Source organism: Poecilia reticulata, chromosome 7 (genome assembly GCF_904066995.2).
Source record: "Poecilia reticulata chromosome 7, P_reticulata-male-v2, whole genome shotgun sequence".
Taxonomy (NCBI): domain Eukaryota; kingdom Metazoa; phylum Chordata; class Actinopteri; order Cyprinodontiformes; family Poeciliidae; genus Poecilia; species Poecilia reticulata.
This window is the reverse complement of record NC_088836.1, coordinates 18,232,984-18,260,659: the sequence shown is the minus strand read 5'-3', so window position 1 is coordinate 18,260,659 and position 27,676 is coordinate 18,232,984. Positions and strand designations below refer to the sequence as shown.

Here is a 27,676-nt window from a genome sequence, read left to right as displayed (position 1 = left end):
ATTACATTTGATTAATTCCTTGGATAGTAATTAAGTTCTAGAATAAATGGTTATTCAATGTCATTGTCATAAAAACCCAGGTGTAACAGATTGTAAAGTTTTAAAATATTTACTAAGCTAACGTTCTAAAGAAAGAATAAGTCAAGTAAATATAGCTAAAACAGAGAACAATAAAAAGAGCAGTGTAATCACCAGTTTCATCCTTATGATCCAAAATCAGGTTGCTGCACAGTTGCACAGGGGAGTCACCATAAAGCTGAAATGGTGTGTGTGTGTGTGTGTGTGTGTGTGTGTGTGTGTGTGTGTGTGTGTGTGTGTGTGTGTGTGTGTGTGTGTGTGTGCGTGCGCGTGTGTGTGTGTGTGTGTGTGTGTGTGTGTGTGTGTGTGTGTGTGTGTGTGTGTGTGTGTGTGCGCATGTGCGTGCGTGCATGTGCGTGTGTGCGTGTGTGTGTGTGGGCGTGTGTGTGTGTGTGTGTAAGAGAGAGCCAGTACATCAAAACAAACAGCTCAGGACATAAACTCTGCCATCAGTCTTGGGATTCCAAGGCTGGCAAATGTGTCCTCATATGGCACACTCTCTGTGTTAAAAGACTGCTGTGTTCTTCCACAAAAACAACTGAAGATCCCTGGACATAACTCAAAGATAACAGTGTATGGAGAAAAAAAATAAGTTGAAGTATCTCATTGATAAAAGAGCCTTCATGAAAAACACTGAGATTATGGTTCTCACAAGCAATATGCAGTAGGTGTGTGTTTAGAGCCTCAGTCTGAAAGCTTCTCATTGACTCCTTGAAACACCCTTATCGTTCTGACTAAATACCAAATATCTGCCTTCTCCAACTCTTGACGCTTGTCCTCACAAAACATTTGTCTTGTCCAAGTGGAGGATGTTAAAAGTATCAGCTTTGGTACAGAGGCCTCTTATGTTGGTTTTCACTTTTCACTGGGAAGATGAGAGGTTTGACCTTTGATGGCTCCTTCTGAGGATTCTTACCAATTTCCTTTCTTCTCAGCAAGAGTTCAAGTTTGATGACTGGAACCTGGACATTATTAGATGTTCCAACAGGACAACGATGATGATCATTGATTTTATGTGAAGCAATTCACATAAAAACAAACATGTGTTCATAATCTTTTCTTCTTTTTTTTTAAAATCCCTACAGTTTTTCTGCCTTGTTTGAAAATTAGACCATCATGTCATTATTAAAAGCACAAATTCCAATGACGTTCCTGCCCAGGAACTTTGTATCAAAGCTTCTGATCTACATAGAATCTTGAAAACCAAAAATGGCATACCCTACATCACCTTTGCACAATTATGTTTTTTTTTATTAAATTACATCTTTTCCTCTATATATTTACTTTGTAACACATAAATCAAAGCTCCTTCACATATGGATGAACAGTGGCTTGAACATTTATACTGCAAATTATTAGCGTGGCTGAAGTGACTAGGTGTTGGCACAGATTGCCTACACCGATAGATTAGTTCAGTCATTTATCATTCACTATAATTTAATCTTGAGGAAGCAGCTGTTGTTAGGCCACAAGCACAATCATCTCTCACAATTGGTTATCTTTTTTTTCCCCTTTCCTCCCTTTTGTGCTTTGTTCCTTCCACTTCTTGTCAAAGGGCATTCCTGTGTGCTAGCATGTAATGAACCTAAGAAAGTGAAGGTAAAAAAATTAATAAATAAAAAGGCTGGACACATCTGCAAGGTCAGCTCCATATGTAAAAGACATCAGAAGAGCCAACACAACAACTGGCAAAGTGCCTCGTCCGTTTGGTGTTTTCTGTACTGAACAGATTCAGCTCAGTTAGCTGTCAGCCGTCATGCTTTTATTTAGTTTTCTCTCTGTGCACATGACACAGAAACAAACATATGCATGTTTGACACTGTATGCATTGTCAAACATGCATACAGTGCATGTTGATGCCTCTAAATCAGCCAGTGGTATTATTGGAAGAGAATCATTTGTGATTTGTGGGTGTTCTGTTCTTTAGCAGGAATGAAAAAGTCTGTGCCATTTCCTGAAATTTGCCTGCGTCATGCAGATAGTAAAGCTGATATCTTTTAACACGACCGAACAGACTGCATATGACCTCATGTGTCCACAAAAAATAAAGACTGTTAAACAATGAGGGGTTCCTTTGGGTTGTTTTTTTTCTTTCTTTTTCTTAACACAGCTGGTGGATGAAAAACAAATTGCTAAATAGAGAATCAAACAGCAAGCCACTGTCCCTAACAGTAATGTTTATACAAAACCTCCCAAAAAATTCACAATAAATATTATCTGAATTAAATAAAGCAAATTAAAACCTGGCAAACTAAATGTGCAAATAAAAATCAAACTACATTGATTAGTCAAACAGTCTGAATTCATTTCAGCTCAATTTACTTACTTATAAAGCACCAATTCACAATAAATGCTGTCTCAAGGCACTTTAAAAAATATATTAAATTCAATCATGCATATATTATAATAAATCCTATTATTATAGAGCAACAGAACCTCAGTTAATTAAAGTAGTTTTATTCAAAGGAGTTTTTCAAAAGTTTCTGTCTTAGAAAGCCCAACAGACTGTGTCAAGACATTGACTTGTAGCATTCAATCATCTTGGATAAGCTCATTGTGACAGCAGAAAATTATTTGGGTTTTATTAATGACTTAACAGTAATCACTCATGCCAAGCATGCATGTAACAACAGCAGAGAGGAAAAACTTCCCTTTAGCAGGAAGAAACCGCCAGGAGAACCTTGCTCAACACGAATGGGTTGAGGTCATCTGCCAAGACTGACTGGGGTTTTGAGAAGACAGAGGAGAAAAAAAGAAAACAAAAAAATAACAGATTAAATGATTTAGGATTATTACTTAAATTCATGAAAGGGAAATGGAAGAAGAGTGATATGCCAGACCAGGTGTAGCTCCTGTACAGAGAAAAATAAGTGAGAGAAAACAAAGTTCACAGCTGTTATAATGGCAAGTAGTGCAAACTGGAGAATGATGCAAGAAGGAAATGAGAAAAAAGTTATCAGTAGCCTAAGCCTTTAGCACAATAACTAGAGAGTTTTCTAAATAAACAAATCTTTTAATTTTACCAACATTTTGCTTCTGAGTGTAAGGGATGTTTATGTTTTGGAGTGGCCCAGCCACTTGTTGATTATATCTATAGGAACCAGGGTCATTTCTTGAACTTCTTGGTTCAATTTTAAACTCTTAAATCTTAATCAGCCAGAAGTATCAACAATTTTGAGCTAACCTGCAGTGAAGTGGATCAGTTTACATCCATACCACTTATCCTATGCTGTAAGCAGAGTAAGAAGTTAAAATAAGGTTAAAGTTACAGTTTTTTGTATTGTCTGTAAAACATAACAATGTCATTTCATTTTTATAGATCGCATTTAAGGCCACAAAGTGATATACAACAAGACACACGACACCTTGCAAATACTTGTATATGCAGTTTTGTTGCTTTTGAATTTAAGAAGTAACCTAAGGTGACGGAAATTGAGAACAGACTTTTTTTTTTTCTTTTTTTTTTTTACTTCAAGAATAAATGGGCTCTGATATATTTATAAGCAGCCTAATTGAAACGGTCCTGTCTGTGAGGAATGACCTTGTTTAAAATGAGAGTGTAAGCTCGTGTGTGTGCGCGCGTGTGTGTGAGCACAATGTGGGGATGGGGGCAGAGGGAGGCTGTGGCACGCCCAAGCTAAAGTACTGAATGACGTCCGTCTGTTGTGTCTCCTGTATCGGTGCGTCCTGCTATTGGCGGACTATTGGAAAAATAAAGCAATCAGCGGCGCGCCGTAGGCGGGTGGATCGCCTGTTGATAAATCCAGATCTCTCTCCCGTGGGCGGGAACGGCAACAGTAGAAGAGCGAAAGTGAGGCGCATGAGGAGCGAGAGAGAGAAAGAGACGTGGAAGAACCGAGGCTGTGGCGGCGGCTGTGGTTGACCGGGGTCCGCGGAGGGGGCGAGGCGTCCGCCCCTGCACGCGACTTCAGCCGCGCATGGACGACCACCTCAGTCTCCTGCAATCACCCCCGCCGAGCGCAACCAAAACCAGAGGCGACAACCTGGTGAACCACGGCTACACCGAGACAGAGGCCGACGTGATGACGGTCGTGGCGTGTGACAACATGCTGGAGGAGTCGGCGGCTTTGCCGGGCCACCACTCTCTGGACCGATACGAGCCGGACCACGAGTGCTGCGAGCGGGTGGTCATCAACATCTCAGGGTTGCGCTTCGAGACGCAGCTGAAGACGCTGTCACAGTTCCCAGAGACGCTGCTGGGGGATCCCAAGAAGAGAATGAGATACTTCGACCCCCTCAGGAACGAATACTTTTTTGATCGGAACCGACCCAGCTTCGATGCCATCCTTTATTACTACCAATCAGGCGGGCGCATCAGGAGACCTGTTAACGTGCCCATTGACATTTTTTCTGAGGAGATCCGCTTCTACGAGCTGGGCGAGGAGGCTATGGAGAAGTTCAGAGAGGACGAGGGCTTTATTAAGGAGGAGGAGCGGCCGCTGCCTGATAATGAGTTTCAAAGGCAGGTGTGGCTGCTTTTTGAGTATCCAGAGAGCTCGGGTCCCGCCCGGGGAATCGCGATAGTGTCTGTCTTGGTCATTCTCATCTCCATTGTCATCTTCTGCTTAGAGACGCTTCCGGAGTTCAGGGACGAGAACAGGGACCCGATCACCATTGCGCCTCTGATAAATGGCACGCTGCCCTATTTCATTAGCCCCTTCTCAGACCCCTTCTTCGTGGTGGAGACGCTATGCATCATCTGGTTTTCATTCGAGCTGCTGGTGCGCTTCTTTGCGTGCCCGAGTAAAGCCACGTTCTCCAAAAACATTATGAACATCATTGACATCGTTGCCATCATTCCCTACTTCATCACCCTGGGCACGGAGCTGGCAGAGAGGCAGGGGAACGGACAGCAGGCCATGTCCCTGGCCATCCTGCGCGTAATCAGGCTCGTTCGGGTGTTTCGCATCTTTAAACTTTCGCGGCACTCTAAGGGCCTCCAGATTTTAGGGCAGACTCTGAAGGCCAGCATGCGCGAACTGGGGCTGCTCATCTTCTTCTTGTTTATCGGGGTCATCCTCTTCTCCAGCGCTGTCTACTTCGCTGAGGCAGACGATCCGGAATCGGGGTTCAACAGCATCCCGGACGCGTTCTGGTGGGCGGTGGTCACCATGACCACCGTGGGTTACGGGGACATGCACCCCGTCACGATCGGGGGCAAGATCGTGGGGTCCCTGTGCGCGATCGCGGGTGTGTTGACTATAGCGTTGCCCGTGCCCGTCATCGTGTCCAACTTTAACTACTTCTACCACAGAGAGACTGACGGCGAGGAGCAGGCGCAGTATCTGCACGTGGGGAGCTGTCAACCCCTGGCGGACACGGAGGAGCTGAGGAAGACTCGGTCTTCCTCCTCACTCAGTAAAAGCGAGTACATGGTGATAGAGGAGCACGGGATCAACAGTGCGTTCAAGCAGCAGCCAAACTTCCCGACCACCACGACCACCGCTCAGAACAACTCTCAGAACTGTGTCAACATAAACAAAAAGATCTTCACCGACGTGTAGCCAGCTTTACAGTAAATGACCCCTGGGCACCCCTGGGCACGGCACAGGATGACGTGATGAGTCAAAACATATATGCAGCAGCGTTTGGAAGCAACGGCAGACAAAGTGAGCGCAAAGGGGGGCGGGGAGGGGGTGCGGGGTATAAAAATGGGCACAAACCATCTGTTTTAAAGAGATGCTTTGTGCGCCATTCAAACAATTTGGATTTTTTTTAAAATCTATATATATATATTTAAGCAATTCTTGCTTTCAAAAAGAGAATGAGCTCCACCTTGAAATGAATGAGCGGTAACAAACCTGCTGTGCGCCGTGCAGTGGCCAGTATGTTAAGCACATTACAACAGGTAGAGATAGAAGCTTTATAACTGTGAAAGACGAGTACAAGTAGATGCTTCTGACAAAGGACGCTCACACGGTGTTATCGTGCGTCTAGAGTCGTGATTCGACAGTAATAGCCTATATGTTCAATATTCGGAGTCATTTAAATATGTGTAGCCTCTGTGTGTGGTCAAGCATAAATTATGTCAGAATGACGTAATCCAGCATAATATATATCTATGTCATATAAACCGTTTTGTGGTATACCTTTATTGTGCGTCAAAGTCTAGTCTAAATACTACTGTCTTAAAAAAGAAAAAAAAATCCATAGATATAAATTGTCTTGATAGGCTATTTAATGCGTAAGCAGCTCCACGTAAACCACCAGAGTCAAGACGGTCGTCAGGGTCTCATTATAAATACTAGACACACGTGAGGAGGGAGACAAAATAGGGCGCGTTCTCCGATCAAAGATGGGGCGCGTTTCTCTTGTGGTAGCCTCAAATAGAGCCCGCTGTGATGCAGTCTCCATGGTGACGCGTGTTTCCTCGGTAACCCTTCCCCCCCAACCCCCACCCCAAGTCACCGTTGCCATAGCATCACTGTTTCCACAGTAACCTCCCAGATGGTTTCAAAACTATATTGGAGATTCTAGTGTGAGTGGCTTGTCTTTTCGGTGTCTTAATCAATCAGACCAAAAGATTCAACGACTGTTAAAGACTGCCGGTACAAAAATAAATAAAAAATGTAAAAAAAAAAAAAAATCAGTGAAGACCTCAGCCACTCTGAACTGGTCAACAATCACGAGCCACAACTCAAGACGGTGTTGTGGTGGGAGACTGAAAGGAAGAGGCAGCGTGTGAAGAATTATGAATGGACTGGGAATACGTTGCACGTCTGTCCCGGGTGCACTACTGCGGGTGGCCATCGGAGGATGCTGTTCCTCCACTGACAAAAATGGTAAGCTCTCTCTGTGATCCCTTTGTTTATACTGAAAAAGTCTTACAGTATTTCTGTATCTGTGTGTAGTCAGACAAAGGTTTGACATAAAAATTAAAAAAAAAAAAACTCAAACAAGCAGGTCAACATCGATCATTGTGCACAGGGCTACCTCACACATGAAAGAATAAGTTGCTGTAGCCTTTAGAATTGTTTCATGGCTTTTATCAGTAAATCTCTTTTTTTGTGGGAAACATCTTCCCAGCCATCCATCCATCCATCCATAAATCCACCCATTCTCTTTACCTGCTTTTCCTTGCAGGTTTCTCAGGTGTCTGATGTCTATTTCCAACAGTCATTTGACAAGAGGCAGAAAGGTTTCCAGTCCATCACAGTTTTTATTTATTTATTTTTTTATAAGTATATAATTCTAATAATCTGGCACCTGATCAGTTACAGGTGCGCATATTTCACATGTTCAGCCTTCCAGCGAGTGTGCTTCTCTGTGTACATTGTGCAAAGGGCAAAATGTTCTTCCTTTGTGTCCAGGTTGCCTTTCACCTTCATTTGACTTTGGATATAAAATCAGTAGGACCAGCAACAGCATGCCAAATCAGCGCGTCTAAGCTATGCCCCCTGGTGGCCACTTTTTGGTTATAACAAGCCATGTGGCTCACACCTGCTTTCAGGACCTCTGTGTTCTCCAGATGTTCACCAACATTAGGATAAAACACAAAAAGTGCAAAAAAAAAAAATCAACAACAAAAAAACAGTTCATTCTTCATCAGTGATATGGATTATCATATTCTGTGATGGCTTATCCTCTGGGGGCTTTATAAGTGCTTTCATGCACAAATGTCTACGCATTCGACTTAATTACCGTTTGAAGAAAAACATTAAGTTGAGTTGATGTATTTCAGCTAATTTTAAACATGCCATAAAGCTACACGTTTGTCTTTAGACATAAGTTATGGTCATACCACATTATATGCTGATATATGTTAAGCATGTTCAACAGAGTTTGATGAAAAGGTTTAATGAAAAATAGTGCAATCTGTGGCATTTTAAATATAATGAGGGTGTGCATATCATACTTTGAAGATTGAACTAAGTGGTTCTATGTAAATATTTTGTACTTTCTGATTTTATGAGAGGTTCCCGTTGATTTACAGCCCACACTTCTACTTTTTTTCTGATTTTCTAATTCTTACTGTTTTTATCTGTCACTTGAGTTTACCCTTTATTTTCTATATTTGACTTACCTCTCTTTTTCATTGCTGCAGTTCACATTATGTATTTATGCTATTAAATACTTTTACTTTGTTTCTTGAAAAAAAAAAAAAAACAGTGCCTCAGCTGAACAGCTACCAGTAAAAATGCAGCTATTAATGGAAACAGACTATGGGAATTCAGATAATTTGTCCTTAGATACTTATATCATCCCAATCCCATTACTAAAAACGTCCATTAAGACAAAAAGAGAAATAATTTTATGAGACATGCTTTTCTTATTAGCTCACGTGATTAATTGAGGCGACTTTTTTTATTATTAATTATGTTATTACTGTGTTTGCATGTTTTTCTTTTGTTTTATCAAAACGGGTCTATTGTCACTGACGTGTTGTATAAATAATTGAACACGTATGAATAAAGATCAAATGAAAATTGCATAACTTGATTTGAATTTAGAGCATTTCCAATGTAGACATTGGCATGGCAAGACCAAACAGGAGGAAGAAAGATGATTCCTTTGTTAATGAGACCATCAGAGTGACATACTCTGCAGTTCTGACACCTTTTCTTTCTGTCTCTTCTCAAACCCTCAGGTGAAATAATTTGTTTCTGCTCAGACGTCCTGGATCCCCTGATGATCTCATTTCAGTTGCCTCCCTAGAAGGTAAATAAAAACAAACATTATAATTCATTATGTGTTTTAAATTAGCCTGACCCCACAAAGTCTGACACATAAAATAATTCTCAGAAAAAGCTTTTGTTAAATCATATATAGCAAATATTGAAATTATTTCAGTGTTACATTGATAAATTGCACATTGGCTTAATCATCAAGGAATAATCAAAAACATATTTAGTGCAATACAAAAGTCTAAATAAAGATATGACTGTATTTTGTACATTTTTCATTATAGTGCAAATAAATCTTCTTAAAATAATATTGAAATTATTTCAGTGTTACATTGATAAATTATGTAACACTGAATTATTTCAGTGTTACATTGATAAATTGCACATTGGCTTAAACATCAAGGAATAATCAAAAACATATTTAGTGCAATACAAAAGTCTAAATAAAGATATGACTGTATTTTGTACATTTTTCATTATAGTGCAAATAAATCCTCTTATAACAACTGACAGAGTGACTCATAAAATGTAATTTTAAATGTAAATTAGTCCAACTGATAAACACATTTTCACTTTCTTTTAAAAATAAAGAATTTGTGGATATTTGAGTTAATTTTGGCATTTTTTTAGTCTACTAAATGTTCACTTGGCTACGTATTTAGTTGCTTTGCATGTTATTTTCTAACTATTTAAAAAATGATTGCTGCACTCCATAAAATCGTTACTTTATACAAAGGGTGCAATTGGCACTTGCTTCCTGTAGTACTCAGATCATCCACCAGAGGGAGTAAGAGAAGAACTGGCTTTCACACAACAGGTCTCAGAAGAAAGGGAGAACTTTGTGCAAGAGGTCTCAGAAATGTCAAAAACAATACATCTGGGATTAAAGGGTTAAGGTAAAATTTAAAACAGTATAGTTTAGGTCAGAGATTCTCTGTACTTTTCCTCACTGTCCCTCATGTTTTATGAGTTTCCCTTCTGCCACTCACCCGACTTAAATGAATGGATGATAAAAACGGTACTGCATCACTCAATGGGACGAAGCGGAGGTAATGCAATTATTTGAATCAGGTGTGTTGGAGTAGACACTCTTCTAACACAGAGCCCCTGGGATCAGGATTGTAAACCATTGGTTAAGGTCATCCACTAACCTGGAGTGAATCTAATTTTCTCCTCAGGATGCAAAGACTTCGTTCTGGTTCTGTTGGACTGGATAGGCCCGGTGGATCTGATCTACTTCCCCTGCCTTCATAATTTCAACGGGTGCCCTCCAATTGGTGACTAGTAATTCTCCCACTTTTCAATCCAAAATGCATAATCAACAGGCACATAAGGCTGTTCTCAGAACATTTTGTAGCACACATTTTGGACTTGATACTCCATGAATGGAACCTTTGCAGGGTCAAAGGTCATTTAGATGTAAAAAAAAAAAAAAAATCATCTGGACATTTTCTAAATGGCATACAATAGTAAAGCACAGCAATCTGCCAGCATTTTTGCAAAGCACCTTTCACTTTACGGGGACTTTGATTTTTTTATTTTTTTTATGTTCTTTTTTTACTTTGTCTTTTATTTATTTTTCCCCAAAAGATGATAATAATCATGGACAATAAAAAATAAGAAATATTTGAAAGCAAGTTTAAAAAAGAAGCGGCAAAAAAAAAAAAAAAAAAAAGAGTCCATCTGTGATTTGACTGATATGAAACTGTGATACCAATCAAAGACTGTTAGCCATATGCCTTTTGTTATATGTGTGTGCTCTGTATTGCTAAATATGTGAAACAGACACATTCTCATGTGCGCTGGTTGCTGCTATTCTTTTGAAGTATTCACAAAGAACAACACAAATGCGTATAGGCACATGTCGATACAGACACTTTAGACATGCACACACAAACACACACACACTTGTTTACATGTCTCGGCTCTATCCCAGAGTGCACTTTGTTTTTTTTGTTTTTTGTTTTATTGTTGTTTTTTTCCATTTGGGATAGAGCAGAATATTGACAGTCGAAGGCTGTGTGTGCCTGGATTTATTCTGCGTTGTTGTGCACCGTCTTCAACATGACCCATATAAAGAGATTATGAGGTGTACTGTCTTTCTTTCACAGGAGCTGCAACCTGTTTCCACTTATTTACAGATACTAGAACTAATTCGAGCCTGGGAAAAATATTTGAGGCTTTATTCTTGTTTTGTGCCATATGCACAAAATATGGCACAAATTCTGTATACTATCTGTATATTGTGCAGATAGTATATACACAATATACTATCTAGTTCCTCATCTTAAATGAATGAATGAATATACTTTATTAATCCCAGATAAAACTCAAGCATATGTCTTTCAGCCGATAAACATAATTAAAAGTAGATCAAAGGGTCAAGTGACTAAATGTTTGAAGGCGTTTTGATTAATGGTAAGAAAAACACTTGGTTGAATTTTAGAATTGATTGGATATTTTGTGTAAAAAAAAAAAAAACATTAAAGCTACTAGCCAGACTTTTTTTTTTGTCAAAATTAGTCAAATTCATTTTAAATACAGTTTGTCCTCTATTAAACAAGATTTGATGTCAGATTTTCAGTTTGTTTTGTAATTTTCAATGTAAATCATTACATGATCAGGTTAAAATCTATCCTACCTGAGACAATTTTCTACATGAACACGCCTCTGATGACATCACATAAGGTATCTGATCAGTTCCTCTGAGTATGTTCAGTTGTATGATGTTTCTGTTTTATTTTTAATGACTTCTTTAAATGTGTCGAAGGTCAGTCGTTCACCAGCATCTTCGAATGCAGCTTGATCATGTTTTCCCTTGTGTTGTCATCAACCATGCACAGAATGTGCAATCGTGTTTTCCCCTTTTGCTTTTAAAAAGTGTATTTTGTAAAGTCCTGCGATTGAAATCTCTTCTTCAGTACTTTGTTATATTTGTAGTCATTGAAGATCTCTGTGTTAAAAGAATACACTACTGAATGGGATCCTTAACACACAGGGAACCTCACTATTTACCTCACGTTACCAAGCAGAGTTTCACGCTTTTTTGTAGTGAGCTATAGTCTCTGGATCACAGGGAAACACGTCAACACAACAGATGTCAAAACAAGTGAAAGCTCCCTGTTAGATCATAACCGGTCCAGTCTCTGTTTAGAGAACACAAAGTCAGCAAACATCAATGAAATGAAAGAAAGGCATACAGAAAATAAAAGATGTACTGCACTGTGGCAGACATAAAAAAAAAAAAACAACAACAACAAAAAACTAAACTAAAGCAGAACAAGCTCCAGGGATTTATGTTTGGTTTGGAAAAGACGTGGTGATTCCCTGCTGTGTTGGCAGCGTGTTTGGACCGTAAAGATAACAGAAGTGAGCCGGAGCAGAGTGGAAAGCTTCAAATCCTGTCTGTGCCAAAGGGGTAAATATTAACATTCTCACAAAGGTTTACAGCAGTTGCACTGTCGTGCTGTATAACAGCAGGTATGAGTTAGTGCTTCACTGAATAACCTGCCACTTTACTAGTGATTCCTTTCCACTATGCTTTTTCATAAGGCATATTGGAAAAGTGTTACCTCACATGTTTCTCTCTTGGTTTTCCTAACCTTGTCTGTCTGCTTCTGTTACTTTGCCTTTTGCATGTTCATTCAATGCAGCTCCATCTGATGTTACTACAATACATCTGATGTCACAAAAGCTCACAAACACCCTTGGCTTTGCAGCACAATATCTCCATAGAAACAAAGGAGGACAGCTGGTAAGATGAAGAGACTGGAAGATTCAGCCCTGCAGGTAGACAGAAGATATAGCTACTTCCAATGTCTGGATTTTTAATAGCGGCCAGATCATTTACTGTATGTCCGCACAACTTCTGAGAAGGGAGGGAGCTGTGAAACTTTGTCATGCATTTGTTATATTTACAATCATCTGTTACAGTATTTGTGTCTCTGACAGAGGACTGGTGTCCCACGTGTAGATTGGAAGTCACAGTGCAAATATTATTTGAACAGCAGATGAGTCAGACTAACGGCAGTAAAACAAGTAATACTAGAGAAATTTTGTCAGTAAAATCCAAGCTTGGAAATTAGATTGTTCACGCCACATTGATAATTGGCAAAAATGTATGGAAAAATCTAGTCTGATCCAAAAAGATGGCATCCATTGCAGTTTAGGCAGAACAGCTCTTCCTTCTTGGAATCTCTAAAGAGATTGATAGCTCAGGATCCAGATTAGGAAACGGATTTGTAGTTTAACACACCTCTCTCCTGTTTCTGCACTATACACTTCCCCTGAGAGGAAATTTAATCATAGTAGATGTTTTGGACAATAATGTAGCGACTTTAATATAACCTGTACTATTTTTTATTTGTTTGTCCTCACTGAGCCACTTTCTATAGAAGTTATGTCTGGTCCTGAAATTCTGTTTAGCTGAATGTGGACGTATGCTGAGCTATTGCTGCCAATAGCTTCATTTTCTCTGCCTCTATGTTTAAAACTCCCTCTCTTCTAGACAAATCATACAAATGAACTTTGTTGTTACAAACTTGTTTTTCATGACATAGATTTTACCCGTCTCAAGATTTATATGTTTGGATGTGTTTCTCTTGTAGATGCAGTCATCAAAGAAAACTTTACTGTCTCTTTCACATAGAAAGCACTTAAGGATCAGCATCTTGTGGGTGGAGGACAGTTGGGTTTGTTGTTTTGTGGTGTGTCTACTTAGACTTCTCAAGCCCCCAGTTGACCACAGCTGATGGAATCTATTGACTTTGAATACGTCTATATGATTGGATTAAAAAGATTTATGGTTATATTCAATAAATCCGAGCATGCATCTGAATGGGGATCTTTTGTCATAAAAAGTTATAAAAATTAAAAATTGCTCCTAATATTATTTGTAAATACATATTGTGCTCCCCTTCCTAAAACCTTTAGAATCTATTGTAAAATTAAGACATAAATGTTCAGTTTTTCACAAATATTATACAAGACAATTATTTAGAGATTGGGGTTTTTCAAGAGTGCTGTAGTGACTTTGTGTGTGGTGTTTTCCTCTTCAGCAGCCTTTGGCAGTGGAGACCAGAATAGGTTGCCATGGACGTTGATGCTGTTGCTAGTGGTTTCACAAAAATCCAATTACTTCTGGAAGCTCATTGGTTGATCAGCAACCAGGCAATCCTGACAGATACTCCACACACAAAATGTAGAATACAACACCCTCAGAGATGCACTTACACAATTTCAATTCCATATTTTCTCTCAATTTCAGTTGTAGTTCTCAGTGGCATACGTTGTATTTTTATTTTTGTTGCTGTGATGGGAAAACGGCGGTCTGCTGCCAGTCATGGCAGTTTTTACTGTCATAGCAAGTAGACAGATGGTGGAGAGGGTGATAGTGTAACGTTGGGAAAGATGCTGCTGTGCTCCCCACTGAATGACTCATCACACCGTCACCGTGACCTTTATCTCTTCACCCTTCTCTACTTATTTTTCTTCTATCCACTCCTTTCCCATTTGATTTTCTGCAAACTCCTGTCCTGCTGACGATGTCACAATCCTCAATCATCGCTTCATACAATCAGGCGGTTATACGTAACTGTTCTTCATAATTATGTTTTGGATTTTTTTTTTTCCACAAACAGTCCCTTTGGTCTTTTATTCCTCATGGGAGTAGCTTTATTCTTCCCTAAGGATGAATGCTGTCTTTTACACAGTGTATCTAGAAGAGGCATAAACAAAAAAAAACACAACACACACACACTCATCATGCCACAGATAACTGAGTGTTGATTATGGCTGTCAGAATAAAGTTTAAACATTCTACACCTTAGAATACAATTGCTTGGACATCCTTTAATTGCCACTTGATGTGTTGGACCCATTAATCTTGATCAGGTAAATCTGGGAATGACTTGAAAATTGGTTGTAGATCAGCAAATTAGATATAGTAAAATGACATTCTTCTTCTTCTTTGGAGAATTTGAAACCAAATCAGTCTGAGCGTACTCTCATCTGAGAGTAAACATGCCTCTGAGGGAAGCAGAGGTTATGATCATCCCAGCTGAAGGCAGTCAGCAGGTAAAGAACTTCCAAGGTCAGTTTCTATTTATAGGTGTTCCCTTGAGGAGAACAGGAAGGGGAAATTTAGGTAGCAGGACAAAAAAAAGGAAGGTTTGAAAACAAAGCCATTAGGAAGTTGGGATCAGCTTTAATGTAAATATAAAGTATTTATGTTAAGTTTAAGAAGTTAGCTTGTTCATCAGCTTTCAAAACTGTATGAAAACATAGTGATCTTTGTGTATTTGGACGTAATACTTTGAAGAAAGCAATAAAATGTATCTTTAAAACGTTGTTCTGATCAATTTTTTTTCCGTAGGCATAGAAAATATTTTCTCAGTCCCAATTCACCGAAAACAGGAAGGATAAATGTACTCCAGTTTCATGCCAGATACTAAGCAGATGTTCGGTCTGAGAGTTCACTGCGGGTGGAGCAGAAGCGAAGCTTCGTCTGTGAAGCGGGAGCAAAGCATAGGGATGAGCAGCCACATGAGATTGTGATTGGCAGCACTAAAACTCTCCTGTCTCTGATTAGTTGTTTCTAGATATTACTGAGAGAAGGCAGAGGATATAGATTGTTCACAAATTATTTCTCATGCCATACTGTCACAATATAATGACAGTTTTAACAAACATATATATATATATATATATATATATATATATATATATATATATAATATTTTTTTCTAAATAGGCAAAAACTTATGACTAAAGTCAAAAATTTTTAAAAATAAAAGAGGACAGAAATGTATTACGTACGAGTTGGGGGAAAGTAACTTAATATTTTAAATTCATGCTTGAAATTGTTACTGAAAATATAGTGGGAGACAAAAGAAGAACATAAGTCAATCAAATGAGATGATCTGGATTTTGACTTCTGCCATCTGAATCCCACCTCTAATATATGGAACAAAACGCATCATGTAGAGCAGAGGTCCCCAACCCTGGTCCTCAGGGACCGCTGTCCTGCATGTTTTTGAGAAGTCCAGACTCCAGCACAGGTGATTCATATGATTGCATTACCTCCTTTGCGTTCCTGCAGTTGCTGCAGAAGCAGGGAAACACCTAAAACATGCAGGACAGAGGGCCTTGAGGACCGGGGTTGGGGAGCGTGGATGTAGAAGACGTCAAAGCTTCAACACATAGCAGGGATTAAGTTACACAAACCTTCTCTACTCCTCAGAGTGAAGCTTTAGCTCACTGAGGTTATGAAGGAATTTCTTCTTGCAGGAGTAGATATAGTTGTTAATGAACTGATGCTGACTTTGTCAGTGAACTCAAAGACAGAGATGACATACAAGAGCTTTGGGGGAAAAAATAATCCAGTTCCACAAAAATCTAAAGTAAGAAGGAAAAGGAAGGCAGCAGTCAGATGTCAAAGAAGTGAAATCAGACTTTGCAAAAGATGAAGTAAGAATGTTGCAGAATGTTTGCGGGAATCAAAACACACACAGAGGAGATGTCTCTTTGTGTTTTTCATCAGTTCTGGACATAAAAAACACAATGCTGGAAGACATTTTTCACAGATTATACAAATTCTGCTTAACCCAGATGCATTATTATCCTGTCTATGTAGAATGGAAAAAAAAGCCTACTGGTATTAATAGTAGCTATAAAAATTAGGCATTTAATAAGTTGTCCATCTGCCCCCTTTTTGTTTTGTGGGCTAAAACATTCATGAAATAATTTGTAGCAGCAGTTAATTGTGGAAAATGACAATATAAATCTGAGGGACTGAATAAAAGATACACGCTACACTTTTCAAATAATTGCTTTTTTTTAAAGTAACAACTATCTATTTAAAAGCAGTTCACAAGGTATGGATATCGACAAAAAGAAATATAAAACAAGCTCTTGTTTTTGCTGTGATAATAGCAAAAATAAAAACGTTGAATTCATTCAAATCAGGTTATTAAGTTGCATCTGTTGGATTTACAACATCTGGGAAACACCGGTGTTTTATCCGCTCTGCAGAAGCGCGTGTTTTCCTCACTCTGTGATTGTCGACGCTTCCTCTTTAATGTGAACCACTAAGGACGGGAGAGTCGGGGAAGAGGGAGCGCAGAGGGAAAGGGCGAGGCGCACAAGAAGCTTTTAGTATGCGCTGCAATGCCCAACTGCAGCCCACTCATCTCAACTATGGTGAATTACGGTGAAATATGAGAAACTAGAAGACGAGCCCGGCGGTTCAAAAACAGATAGTCGTGATGAAAAAAAACACATAGCCGCTGTTGTTGTTGTTGTTGTTGTTGTTAGTCACACCAATGCTGAGACGGACAGATGCCAAGAAGCAGAAGAACGACCTGAAGGCAACTCAAAAGAAGAAACAAACTGGATAAAAATCCATGCGTCTGCGCAACAAGAGAATCCCGGTGAATTCCTGCATGCCATTAGCCTCTGAAGCAATCCTGTAGTACGAAGATAATGCTATGCTGCTTTGTTTAGTGCATGAAGATTGTTGTGGCTGTCCTTCCAAACAGGATGGCTGCAAATGGCTTGAGCATGTCTGGCACCTGTCGTTCCAAACTAAATCCGACTTTACCGAACAAGATGCCGTTAAATGTACGATAATCCCAGTGCATGAACCGGGCTGGCTGCTTTATTTTAAAAGTCATGGAGAAAATATACGTCCTTATTAGCGATTTAATACGTCATCGGAGGATTGCGTGTCCATGGAATGGGTTGTGAACATAAGCATCCGCTTGTTATGCGCATCACTTGTTATTTTTCATGGATATTTCCCATCAGAAACCAAAAGAAAGATGGTGAAATGTGCATGGGGTTGGCTTTTAAAAAAATCACAATTCAAGAGCTAAAAGAGATGCAAAGCCCCCTCGGGGCGAAACATGTCTGAGGATCAAACAGGTGATTGCGCCTTACATATTTGCTGAAGCATGGGGTGTCTGAATAGAAATGCTGCCAGCAGCGCTTCCCGCTCAGGCTCCCTTCCTCGGCGCCTCAGCTGATAAGAGGTTGCAGAGGATCACCTTGGCTGTTGCCGCCTGTCGCGTCCGCATGTTATTCTGAAGAAAACAGAGGTCCGCTTTTGCTGATGACAGTATTTTCAAATTATCTTTTAAGAGAAGTCGCCTTTCCCAGCATAACATTGCCAAACAGCTTCAGTCAGTAGTACTTTTTGCCCAGCATGGTTCTGTTGGACGCAGAGGGGAGGAGGGGGTAGATCCAGCATCCTCACACCTTGTCCCCCCTCCTGTAGTCCCGCTGCCGCCTTGATGCAGAGGCGGAGTCATCTGGTGACTGATAACCCTTCAAAAACGAGTCCGTCTATCAGAGGGGACTTACTGTGGACCAAAGTCATCACCTGAGCCATTGTCATCAAGGTATATTTTTGTTAAAAGACAAAATAGGCATAAGTTTCAGATTGTATTCAGAAATACTGATTTAAACTTCATAACAGGCTTAACATCTTAAAGGTAACAAGAACTACCTCCCAAATGTAGTTGAAATATGAAGCAATTGAAACTTAAATTCCTTAGGTTTTAGAAAAATGCCAGACACATATATAATGTGAGCATCCACCTTTGAGAATGTGAGAAGCACTCAACTTTTAATCAGATCTGCTTGTTGTAATTTCACCCTGTAAAATTGGATACAGCATTATGGTGAGAATATTGATCCTGCAGGGTGCTTATGTGAGAGAGAACTCCTAACCTAATATTTAAACCCAGCAGAGTCAAGGAGACTCCTGTTGTTCACCCCAGTCCCTAATTCTGCTTTACTTGGCAGTATCTACTCCTTTGCTTTGTGTTTGTCGAAATCTATACAACACACTTGAAGGTAGTTTGTCTTTGTAGTGATTTAGAATCTGAAAAAAATGAATTCAGTTTGAATGTTAGCATTTATTTCATGTAATACGAAATACAGTGTTGAACAACAAGTGGCTACATTAATATTGCAGCCTTCCTCTCCTCTCTGTCCTTTTAGCTTTTTGCAGGCAGAGGTGCCTGTGCCCGATCCCACAAGTGCAAAGAAGGTTCACATCCAGCCCGCTGTGGCCCCATCCTGTCTGAAAGCTGCAGGCCCCATCTTCCTCCACCATGACGGTTGCCACCAGCGACCCTGCAGATGAAGCAGCGACACACTCAGGTCAGCCTCATGACCAGTATGACCCAGAGCCAGACCATGAGTGTTGCGAGAGGGTTGTCATCAACATTTCAGGCTTGCGCTTTGAGACGCAGCTGAAGACCCTGTCTCAGTTTCCAGATACACTGCTGGGGGATCCCAAGAAAAGGATGAGGTATTTTGATCCCCTCCGGAATGAGTACTTCTTCGACCGGAATCGACCAAGTTTTGATGCTATCCTGTATTACTACCAATCTGGTGGGAGGCTTCGCCGGCCTGTCAATGTGACTCTGGACATATTTTCTGAGGAAATCCGATTTTATGAGTTGGGTGAGGAGGCTATGGAAATTTTCAGAGAAGATGAAGGTTTTATAAAGGAAGAGGAGAGACCACTGCCAGAAAATGAGTTTCAGAGACAAGTGTGGCTTCTGTTTGAATACCCAGAGAGCTCGGGTCCAGCTCGAATCATTGCCATCATTTCCGTCATGGTGATTCTTATATCGATTGTAAGCTTCTGCCTGGAAACACTGCCACTTTTCCGAAATGAAGATGAGGAAATGTACAATTACCCGCTGCATTCCATGTCCAACTCCACCTCTACGTACTACTCCTCGACATATTTTACAGATCCTTTCTTCATTGTGGAGACCCTCTGTATCATCTGGTTTTCTTTTGAGTTCCTCGTTCGATTTTTTGCCTGTCCAAGCAAAGCTGGATTTTTTGGTAACATTATGAACATCATAGATATTGTGGCAATCATTCCATACTTCATCACCCTGGGCACAGAGCTTGCGGAAAGGCCAGAGGATAGCCAGGCTGGCCAGCAGGCCATGTCCTTGGCCATCCTCCGTGTCATCCGTCTCGTAAGGGTGTTTCGCATCTTCAAACTCTCACGTCACTCTAAGGGTCTCCAGATCTTAGGACAGACACTGAAGGCCAGTATGCGTGAGCTGGGCCTCCTAATCTTTTTCCTGTTTATTGGTGTAATTCTCTTCTCTAGCGCTGTCTACTTTGCAGAAGCAGACGAGCCACATTCACAGTTTAGCAGCATCCCTGAAGCATTTTGGTGGGCAGTGGTTTCCATGACCACTGTAGGCTACGGAGACATGGTACCGACCACTATCGGAGGAAAAATTGTGGGCTCTCTCTGTGCAATCGCTGGTGTGCTGACTATTGCCTTGCCCGTGCCTGTCATTGTATCAAATTTTAACTATTTCTACCACAGAGAGACAGAGGGTGAGGAACAAGCGCAGTATCTGAATATCCCAAGTGTGCCTAAAGGCAGTTCTGCTGATGATCTGAAGAAGAGTGGTCGAAGTGGGAGCGGATCCACCCTCAGTAAGTCTGACTATGTTGAGATCCAGGAGCCCGTTAACCACAATACTGAGGACTTCAGACCAGAGGGCAAAAAAACTGGAAACTGCACTCTGGTCAATACTAATTTCGTAAATATCACTAAAATGCGTACAGATGTATAATGTGACTTGCAATGTTACTATTACTATTGCAGAAAGGTGAATTTATGTCTCCCTCTGCTCATGGATTATAATACCAAGGATAAGAACGACGCAGAACAGGGTGAGAGCAAGATGAACTCAAACAAACAGTAGATGGAGAAGACCTCATGTTCTCCTATCACACAGAATAAACAGTGCACTTTTCAGAACTGCCAGTCATCTTGTTTAGGACATTTTCATGTCTGCATGGAGTTAGTCTTATACAGTAGAAATAGTTTGTAACAGTGGTTGTCCTGCTTGCATCAGTAGCCAACTAGTAGCCTAATAAATAATAATTCAATATTGCAACATAAAGGGACCAGTACTAAGTATTATATTACTTAAACTGCTCCAGACAAAAATGGACAGCCAAGATCATTTTAGTGTTAGCATTTTTTTATAAATTTATAACCTAGCTTGAAATGACACAAGGTCTGGTGCGAGAATTCATGGGCAACTTTAATCTGCTACTCAAACTGCCCTGATTCAAAGAAAGACAGAATCACAGTATTCTGTCAGGGGAAAACTCATCTGAGCAACAGAGAGAGTCTGAGACCAGTTATAATGGTGTTTCAGTACAAGCAGAGACTTGCATTTAGCATTCATCCCTTTGCTCTCTTTCTTTTAGGGAAAGCTGGAGGTCAATGTGGGGACAAGCAATTATCTCTACTAATAACCCAAATTATTGGGCTAATCAGTTCAGACTACTAGAAGAGTAAAAGAAATGTTATTTCTGAACAATGAGAATGTTTACTTTGTATATTTTTGATATTTTTGCAGTATATTTTTATTGTGTTAAAAACATGTCTCATTTATGTTTTCAATGCTCAAGGATGTAGGGAATATTTTCACTGTATTGCTCAGAGTCAGTGCCTATTGCTCTTTGACTGTAAGGGAGAGCGGGGCACAACCTAACACTTTTTTTGCGATCATGTACAACCATTGGACATAGTTATCCTTATTATATATATATTTTTTATCTTAATTTCAACATCTTTAATTGGTATGCTGCAAATGAAAACTCAATGTCTGTTCTAGTAACCTACAGGTTTTTCTTTTTTTAAATCATCACTGAAAGTAGCAGCAGAGACATTTTACAACTCGCCCCACAGGTGCTGTAAATTGTTTTAGCAAATCTCTATGAGTTTAAGTGGGAGCCGTCTGAAAATGTGCGCTGTATTTTCATTTGACAAAATCTCAAAATGTCTGGCTGTACACACGGCTTAACTCTAAGAAACTCTGTAAAATGTCTGTGCTTGAAATAACCTCCATGTTAGGACATGCCCCACACTCCACAACCTATAAATGTCTGTGAAGTTAGATTTTAACACCACTGCCCAACATAAATCTTTGCTGTTCTGGACTTCAAATCATTCCATGTTATAAAGAGATTAAGGAGAAGCTTTAATATGTCATGTACTTTATCTTGAAGCTGACGTCAGGTGCATTTTATATATATTGCAGAAAACCGACCTCATGTATGATTTTGATTATTTATGCTTTATACTGCATTGTCCTCCAAGCTAATGTTTTTAGAACCACATTCAACCAAAGAAGGAGCTCCACAAAAAGTTACTCTTGAGTGTTATAAGGTCTGTCATTTACCTGGAGTGTTAGATATTTTTTTGTGGTAGTTATTCAGGCATCAAAATAATTGTTAGCATTTTAAAATGCATGTAGAAACTTGCTGACAACATTAAGCGGTGCTGTAGCTGCAGTAAAAACATTAATACTAATTTATTGACTTAATGTAATGCTTTACATCGTCATGCCTACTTTCCCCTGTCATTTTCTCCCAATCAATAAATCCAAATTAGTAAACTACGTCCTTCTGGAACAAATCAAATTAAGGCACCTATTTTCCTGTACGGTAGATGCAGGCTACCATGTTCCCTCTTGTATCTTAGGCTGAAAAAACATGCACTTATTACCCGTAACATAATCACTGACAGAAGAAGTAGATAACACTGGACTCTGTTATCGTGTCTCTTGTTTGTGGGATGGACATGCTAGGTAGCAATTCAAAGATAATGTGTTAGAAGAAAGGAAAATGGGTTGTCATGGTTGGAAGCAAATTTGACAAGAGCCAACTTGTGATGCATGATCATCTTCAAAACTGCTTCTTTTGAGGGGCATGCCAGTCTGTGGTGGTTAGTATCTAATAATGAGGATTCACTTAAGGGACAGTGGTTGACTAATCCACGTGTTGAGCGATAAGTGTGGCGTGTGGGCTAATGCAACAGATGAGCAACTGTAGCTCAAATTGAAAAAGAAGTTAATACTGGTTCATGCGCGTTGTTCACATGGAAAACGAGTGGAATCAAGATTCACTGTGAGAACTAGCAAGCCGCTGGAGTCAATGTGATGCTCGTTCAATGTTATGCCAGGAACCCTTGTGTAGTTTGCTTATAGTAGGGTAGGGCTAGGGTTAGGGTATCCAGCAAACTAAAGAAAGAACATTAGGAACATGGTGGATAGCTTGCTGTCTTGTATGATGTGCATAGTGGCCTGCCTCTTATGCATATGAAATAAATCTGCACCCAGACTGAATAAATTTAATGTTGCTGCATTATTTGTTCTCTTATGAAAAAGGTGCAGGGATTAGATTTATATTTTTGGTGCTTGTCGATCAATGAGTTTGTTTCTTGAATCTTTATGTTTTTTGTTGGGTTTTTTTCTCCTTCCTGGTCAACAATCATTTTGGCAATACCTTCTTAAATACGTAGCTGCTTCAGCTGCATGATGTTATCCCTGTGGTCTAGTCTTCTTTTAGAAGTACAGAGTGAAAGTTTACTAGAAAGAATCAAAGTCCCTTGGTTGATACATTTGTGTAAGCACCTTAGAAGGATATACAGCTAACTGCTGATACACAACACACCTTTATACTGGTGTGTTGTGGGGTCTGGTGGAGAAGTCAGGGCTGTTTCGACAGCAAAACGGAGAAAACATTCTATGTTATGCCTGATTGCTGTATGTATCTTAGTTGTTTAGTATCCTGTTAGCTCAGCTGTTGTACCAATCTATTATGCATAAATGCAGTAATGTAAAACAGGCAGGGTTGCCGTTTACTGTTCTTGTATTATTCTGCTTTTGTAGAACTACTCGCCCTTTAAAGTTGTAGCATTGCCTAGGATGAATAACATTTAAGTATTAAACTGACTTAATCCAATACTCACTTGGGTCACAATCCATTTTAAGAGAGTGCTGTATGTCAATGAGTCCTTACAGATAATTTATGACAGGAAAGAGGGAAAATATGATTATAGTCCTGGAAATCTAAGGTTGGACGTTAGCTACTCATTCTTTCTCCCAACAGTTCAGTGTCTTGAATACTTTCCAAATAAAAGCACAACAGCTGCTACCTGCTGCCAGTCCAGTGGATGCAACGAGATTCATAGTGGGTCAGTTAGAGTTTTTGCTCAGCTGAGTGTATTATAATTCTCCAAGGAAACATCTAAGTGCTCCTCTCACTGACATATCGTTCCATCAAGCTCGATGTGTGGAGTACATTCGTATCTGTGCATGTGTGTGTTCGGAACTGAGAGGAATGGAAAGCTTCTACACACACATAAGCCAAGTGTTGAGCTTTTAGAGACAACATTGTAGCTAGTCCTGTTAACTGCTAGCTCAAATGACAGGGGCGGTCAGTGTGTTCTAATGTATTTCTGTGTACTGTTTACAGCCAGTATACATACCATAAGCATATAGTACATCAAATATGGGACGCTGAAAGAATGCCCTGTTACACAGGAGATGTGTTTCCAGAGGATGTGTTGGCTTATGGGATAAGCTGTAGTGTCTGCCAAGGCCTATATTGCAGGAAGCATGAAGCATCAGATGAAAAAGTAGATCTGATAGAGAATGTAAAATAAACACTGCCTACACCCAAGTTCCTATTCTTTCTCTTTTATTTATTTATTTATTTATTTATTTATTTATTTATTTATTTATTTATTTATTTATTTATTTATTTTTATTTTATTTTTTTTACAGTGGTTTGTGCTTCTCTAAACTCTCAGTTATTGAACATCTATGTCACTTTAAGCTTGGCCTTGGGCCCTGTTCTTTCAGTTCTTGTTACCAAACACACAACTGAAGTGACACACTGCCGAGACAAAATTGTTCTCCTGGAGAATCCAACAGGAGTCAAAGAACAGAATGTGAACTGCAGAAAACTCCTCCAACTCGTGGATATTTACACACAAAAACCCACACCGACCATTTGAACATATAGCTTGTGTACTAATGTGTACATACACTGCCTGTGGAAAATTATTTTAATGGACATACCTGAGGATGAAAAACCTACATGTGGCTTTGTTTATGAAGGACTAAAGCCTACAGATGATTCCACATGCTAATTTATCTAAAGTTCACAGCTGCTTCAAATGATGTCTTTTGTCTTAAAATGCTTAAAGCTACTATTATGTATAGACTCCTGTGTGTTTCAAAACTGAGATATATGCTGCTAATCTAATCACAATTTATATATATATATGAACATATAGTAAAAACATAATACAATTTAAATGAAAAATGAACATGTGTAGAATATTTCACTATTGCTTTTTGTTGAATATCATTAAATCAAATGCAGTAAATGAGGTTTGTTGACGATGCACACACGGGCCTTGCTTAAATACTTTGTGTCTTAATCTGTCTACTTTCTATGCCTTGAGCCAATTGTATGTCATTCATAACGCCTAACTAATCCTATGGTTCTTCTCAATTTTCTGTGTAACTGCTGTCTTTCACCACTGTGTTGAAAAGCCCTTGAAACAAAATGTATGTTGTTGCCTAAAGAAGAATTATGTGTCGGAATTGCTTCCCATGCTCTATACATGGACTTCTGATGGACATAAATACGGTAGTCAGAAAAATCTTCCAGTGTCATTATTTTAAAAATACTGTAAAACTGGAACATGTAATGGTCTAAATGATGATGTCAGTAAAAAAAAAAAAGAAACTTCTATATAAACAAAAGTTACTGTTGTGTTTCTTTTTATGAGTCCAATAATGATACATTTTTAACTAGAAAATTTCTGTACTGATCATAAACTTCTCGATTTTATATTTGACACACATTTACCTGCAGTCCTTCAATTACTTTTGTGCTTATTCTATTATCTTTATTCAAAGGTAATAAATTAATATAACTTTTGAGGAAAATAAAATCTATTGTCATTTACATTTTACTTACAGAAAATTGTTTATAGACTTCTTATTAATCAATTGAAAAATATTTTTGGCAATAAGAATTCGGTTTTAGAGCTGCTTGACCAGAGTTTTGGATGTTTCCTCTGTCTTAATTTTGATAATAAGCACCACATCTATAGTTGCCTCCACAGATTCTCTAGCAGATTCAAGTGAGGTCTGAATATTTAGGGGCTTACTTCTAATTAATCTTAATTTGGTAGAACTAGAAATTCAGAAAAGTGTTTAACTTAGAGCATCAAATGTTTTTCTTTGTTTGTTTGGTGTTTGTTTGTTTGTTTTTTATTGGCTGTGCTGAAGTGCTCTCCAAATGTCCACAGTTAGCACAGACAGGACACACTAGACATGGAAATTTTATGGTGGCCATGTTGTGACATTCAGGTAGTTTTGAGACTTGGAATCAATCACCCATACTGACTTTTAAGCTAATTCCAGAAGCCTATTAGCCCACTTTATATACTCCCAAACTAATATTAAAATGCATGAGGGGTTGTTGTTGTGTTTGAACACCCGATTGGGTCAGCCATCAGATTATTGTGTCTTCCTGCAAGTTGCCAAGAGACATATGTCCATAAACTGCTGAAGGAGTAGTTATATTTGAGTCTTTGATTTGGCTTGAAAGCTAATTAAAGTTAATATGGCATTCCTGTTCATGAAAATGTATGAATATGTCCTTTTATCAGCTGTTTTTGAGACCCCATAATCTTTGCTCCTCCTGCTCGTGCCTTTGTTTTTTGGGGGGGTTTTTGTACTTGAGTTTTTCCACTTTTTTTCTTTCTCTGGCACTTCATGTCTAACAGATTTTTCTCCCTTGTTCATTACCCTCTACCTCCAGCAGCTCTAAGCACTGAGGTAATGCGCAGCGGTTGAGCTGATTCTCCTCTCAGACATAAAGGTGGAGTGCAGAACTCCCCCTGGACATCTCGGTTCCGGTATGTTAGCAGAGAAAGGCAGTCTAGCATCTTTCATGATAACTAATGGGTATTTTTCCACTGCTTTATTATCCTAATTATGTACATAAAAAATAAATGTCTTACGTATGTTATGAAAAACAGTAATTCAATATTTAATAGGGGTTTAAAGGCATCAACTAAAGCCACAATGCTGCAGCATGTTTTGTTAATGTTTTAGTGAGATCTAATAATGAGGAAAATTTTTATATTAGCTATTTGATAATAATAAATCAAATACATTTCACCCTGTCAAACAAGCACAAAATTGCCCATTGGTTGTAATAAAAATATATTGAACCATCTATTTCCAACACATCTTCCTGTCCAGTTTCTTCCATTCAGTCATCATGATCAGCACAAATGCACTTGTGTCTGTATGTAATTTGAGCCCATATGCAATAAGCTAAATGAATGCCGGGGAGCACTTCCCCGATACAGTGAGAACTGATTTACCACCTTATGCATAACGCATTTAATGGCCTGCAAATCTGAACTTTCCTTTATGCCACATTATTCTCAGAGGGAGAATGTTGTTCAGTTAATGTGCACATATTTGTAGATCTGTTTGTCTTGGAATAAGATGACACTTTTTTTCTTATCTCTAATCAATCCCCTGTTTCCACTGAAGCATGGTTCCTTTTTGTTCCTCACTGCACTTATTTGCTGAGTAAATGGAGGACATAACACCTTAATCTTAACAGATTTTTTTCTTTAAAGGAGGTAGCAGTTTGTTACAACAAGGTTAAAATGACTACAGTCACGAGCAGTGTCATTTAAGAAATGAAAAGAAACATTCAGGAGGGTGTAAATACTCTCAGACCTAAACGATCAATGGCACTCTCCAGAAGAATCACTTCCTGAACGTGATGTAAGAACCTTTATGATCATAATGTTAAGATTTGCATCTACCACTGTAGATGTGAATAAATTCATTATTCTTTAATTTCAGTAGCATTAAAAGAATAAGGTTATCGCGGCTTATTTACCAAGTGACAGATTTTTTTTTCTCCTCTCTTAGTATTTTCTCCATTGATGTACTCAGTTTATCTTTAGTTCTACCAGCAACAAAAGCACATACAAGCCGAATAAAACAGTGGCTTGGAGAAAACATTAACACGTTTCAAGCTAGAAACAAAACTCCCATTAATAT

General features: G+C 39.1%; 2 protein-coding genes across 3 annotated transcripts; both read left to right on the top strand.

Annotated features, from left to right (window-relative positions):
• Positions 1 to 3,795: 3,795 nt before the first annotated feature.
• Positions 3,796 to 10,808, top strand: LOC103467431 (potassium voltage-gated channel subfamily A member 3). Its single transcript, XM_008413806.3, has 3 exons — positions 3,796 to 6,881; positions 8,687 to 8,757; positions 9,902 to 10,808. Exon 1 carries the CDS (start codon positions 4,017 to 4,019, stop codon positions 5,601 to 5,603), a length of 1,587 nt encoding a protein of 528 aa, XP_008412028.1. The 5' UTR covers positions 3,796 to 4,016; the 3' UTR covers positions 5,604 to 6,881; positions 8,687 to 8,757; positions 9,902 to 10,808.
• Positions 10,809 to 16,847: 6,039 nt separating this feature from the next.
• kcna2b (potassium voltage-gated channel, shaker-related subfamily, member 2b) lies at positions 16,848 to 25,075 on the top strand. Of its 2 annotated transcripts, XM_008413805.3 has the most exons (3): positions 16,848 to 17,152; positions 17,998 to 18,121; positions 18,726 to 25,075. In XM_008413805.3, exon 3 carries the CDS (start codon positions 18,839 to 18,841, stop codon positions 20,339 to 20,341), a length of 1,503 nt encoding a protein of 500 aa, XP_008412027.1. In that variant the 5' UTR covers positions 16,848 to 17,152; positions 17,998 to 18,121; positions 18,726 to 18,838; the 3' UTR covers positions 20,342 to 25,075. The 2 variants fall into 2 exon arrangements, with proteins under 2 accessions (XP_008412027.1, XP_081465172.1); XM_081609046.1 differs by lacking the exon at positions 16,848 to 17,152 and having other exon boundaries at positions 17,745 to 18,121.
• Positions 25,076 to 27,676: the final 2,601 nt, after the last annotated feature.

Coding starts and splice junctions, on each gene's coding strand:
- LOC103467431 (XM_008413806.3), top strand. CDS start 4,017: ATGGACGACCACCTCAGTCTCCTGCAATCACCCCCGCCGAGCGCAACC.
- kcna2b (XM_008413805.3), top strand. CDS start 18,839: ATGACGGTTGCCACCAGCGACCCTGCAGATGAAGCAGCGACACACTCA.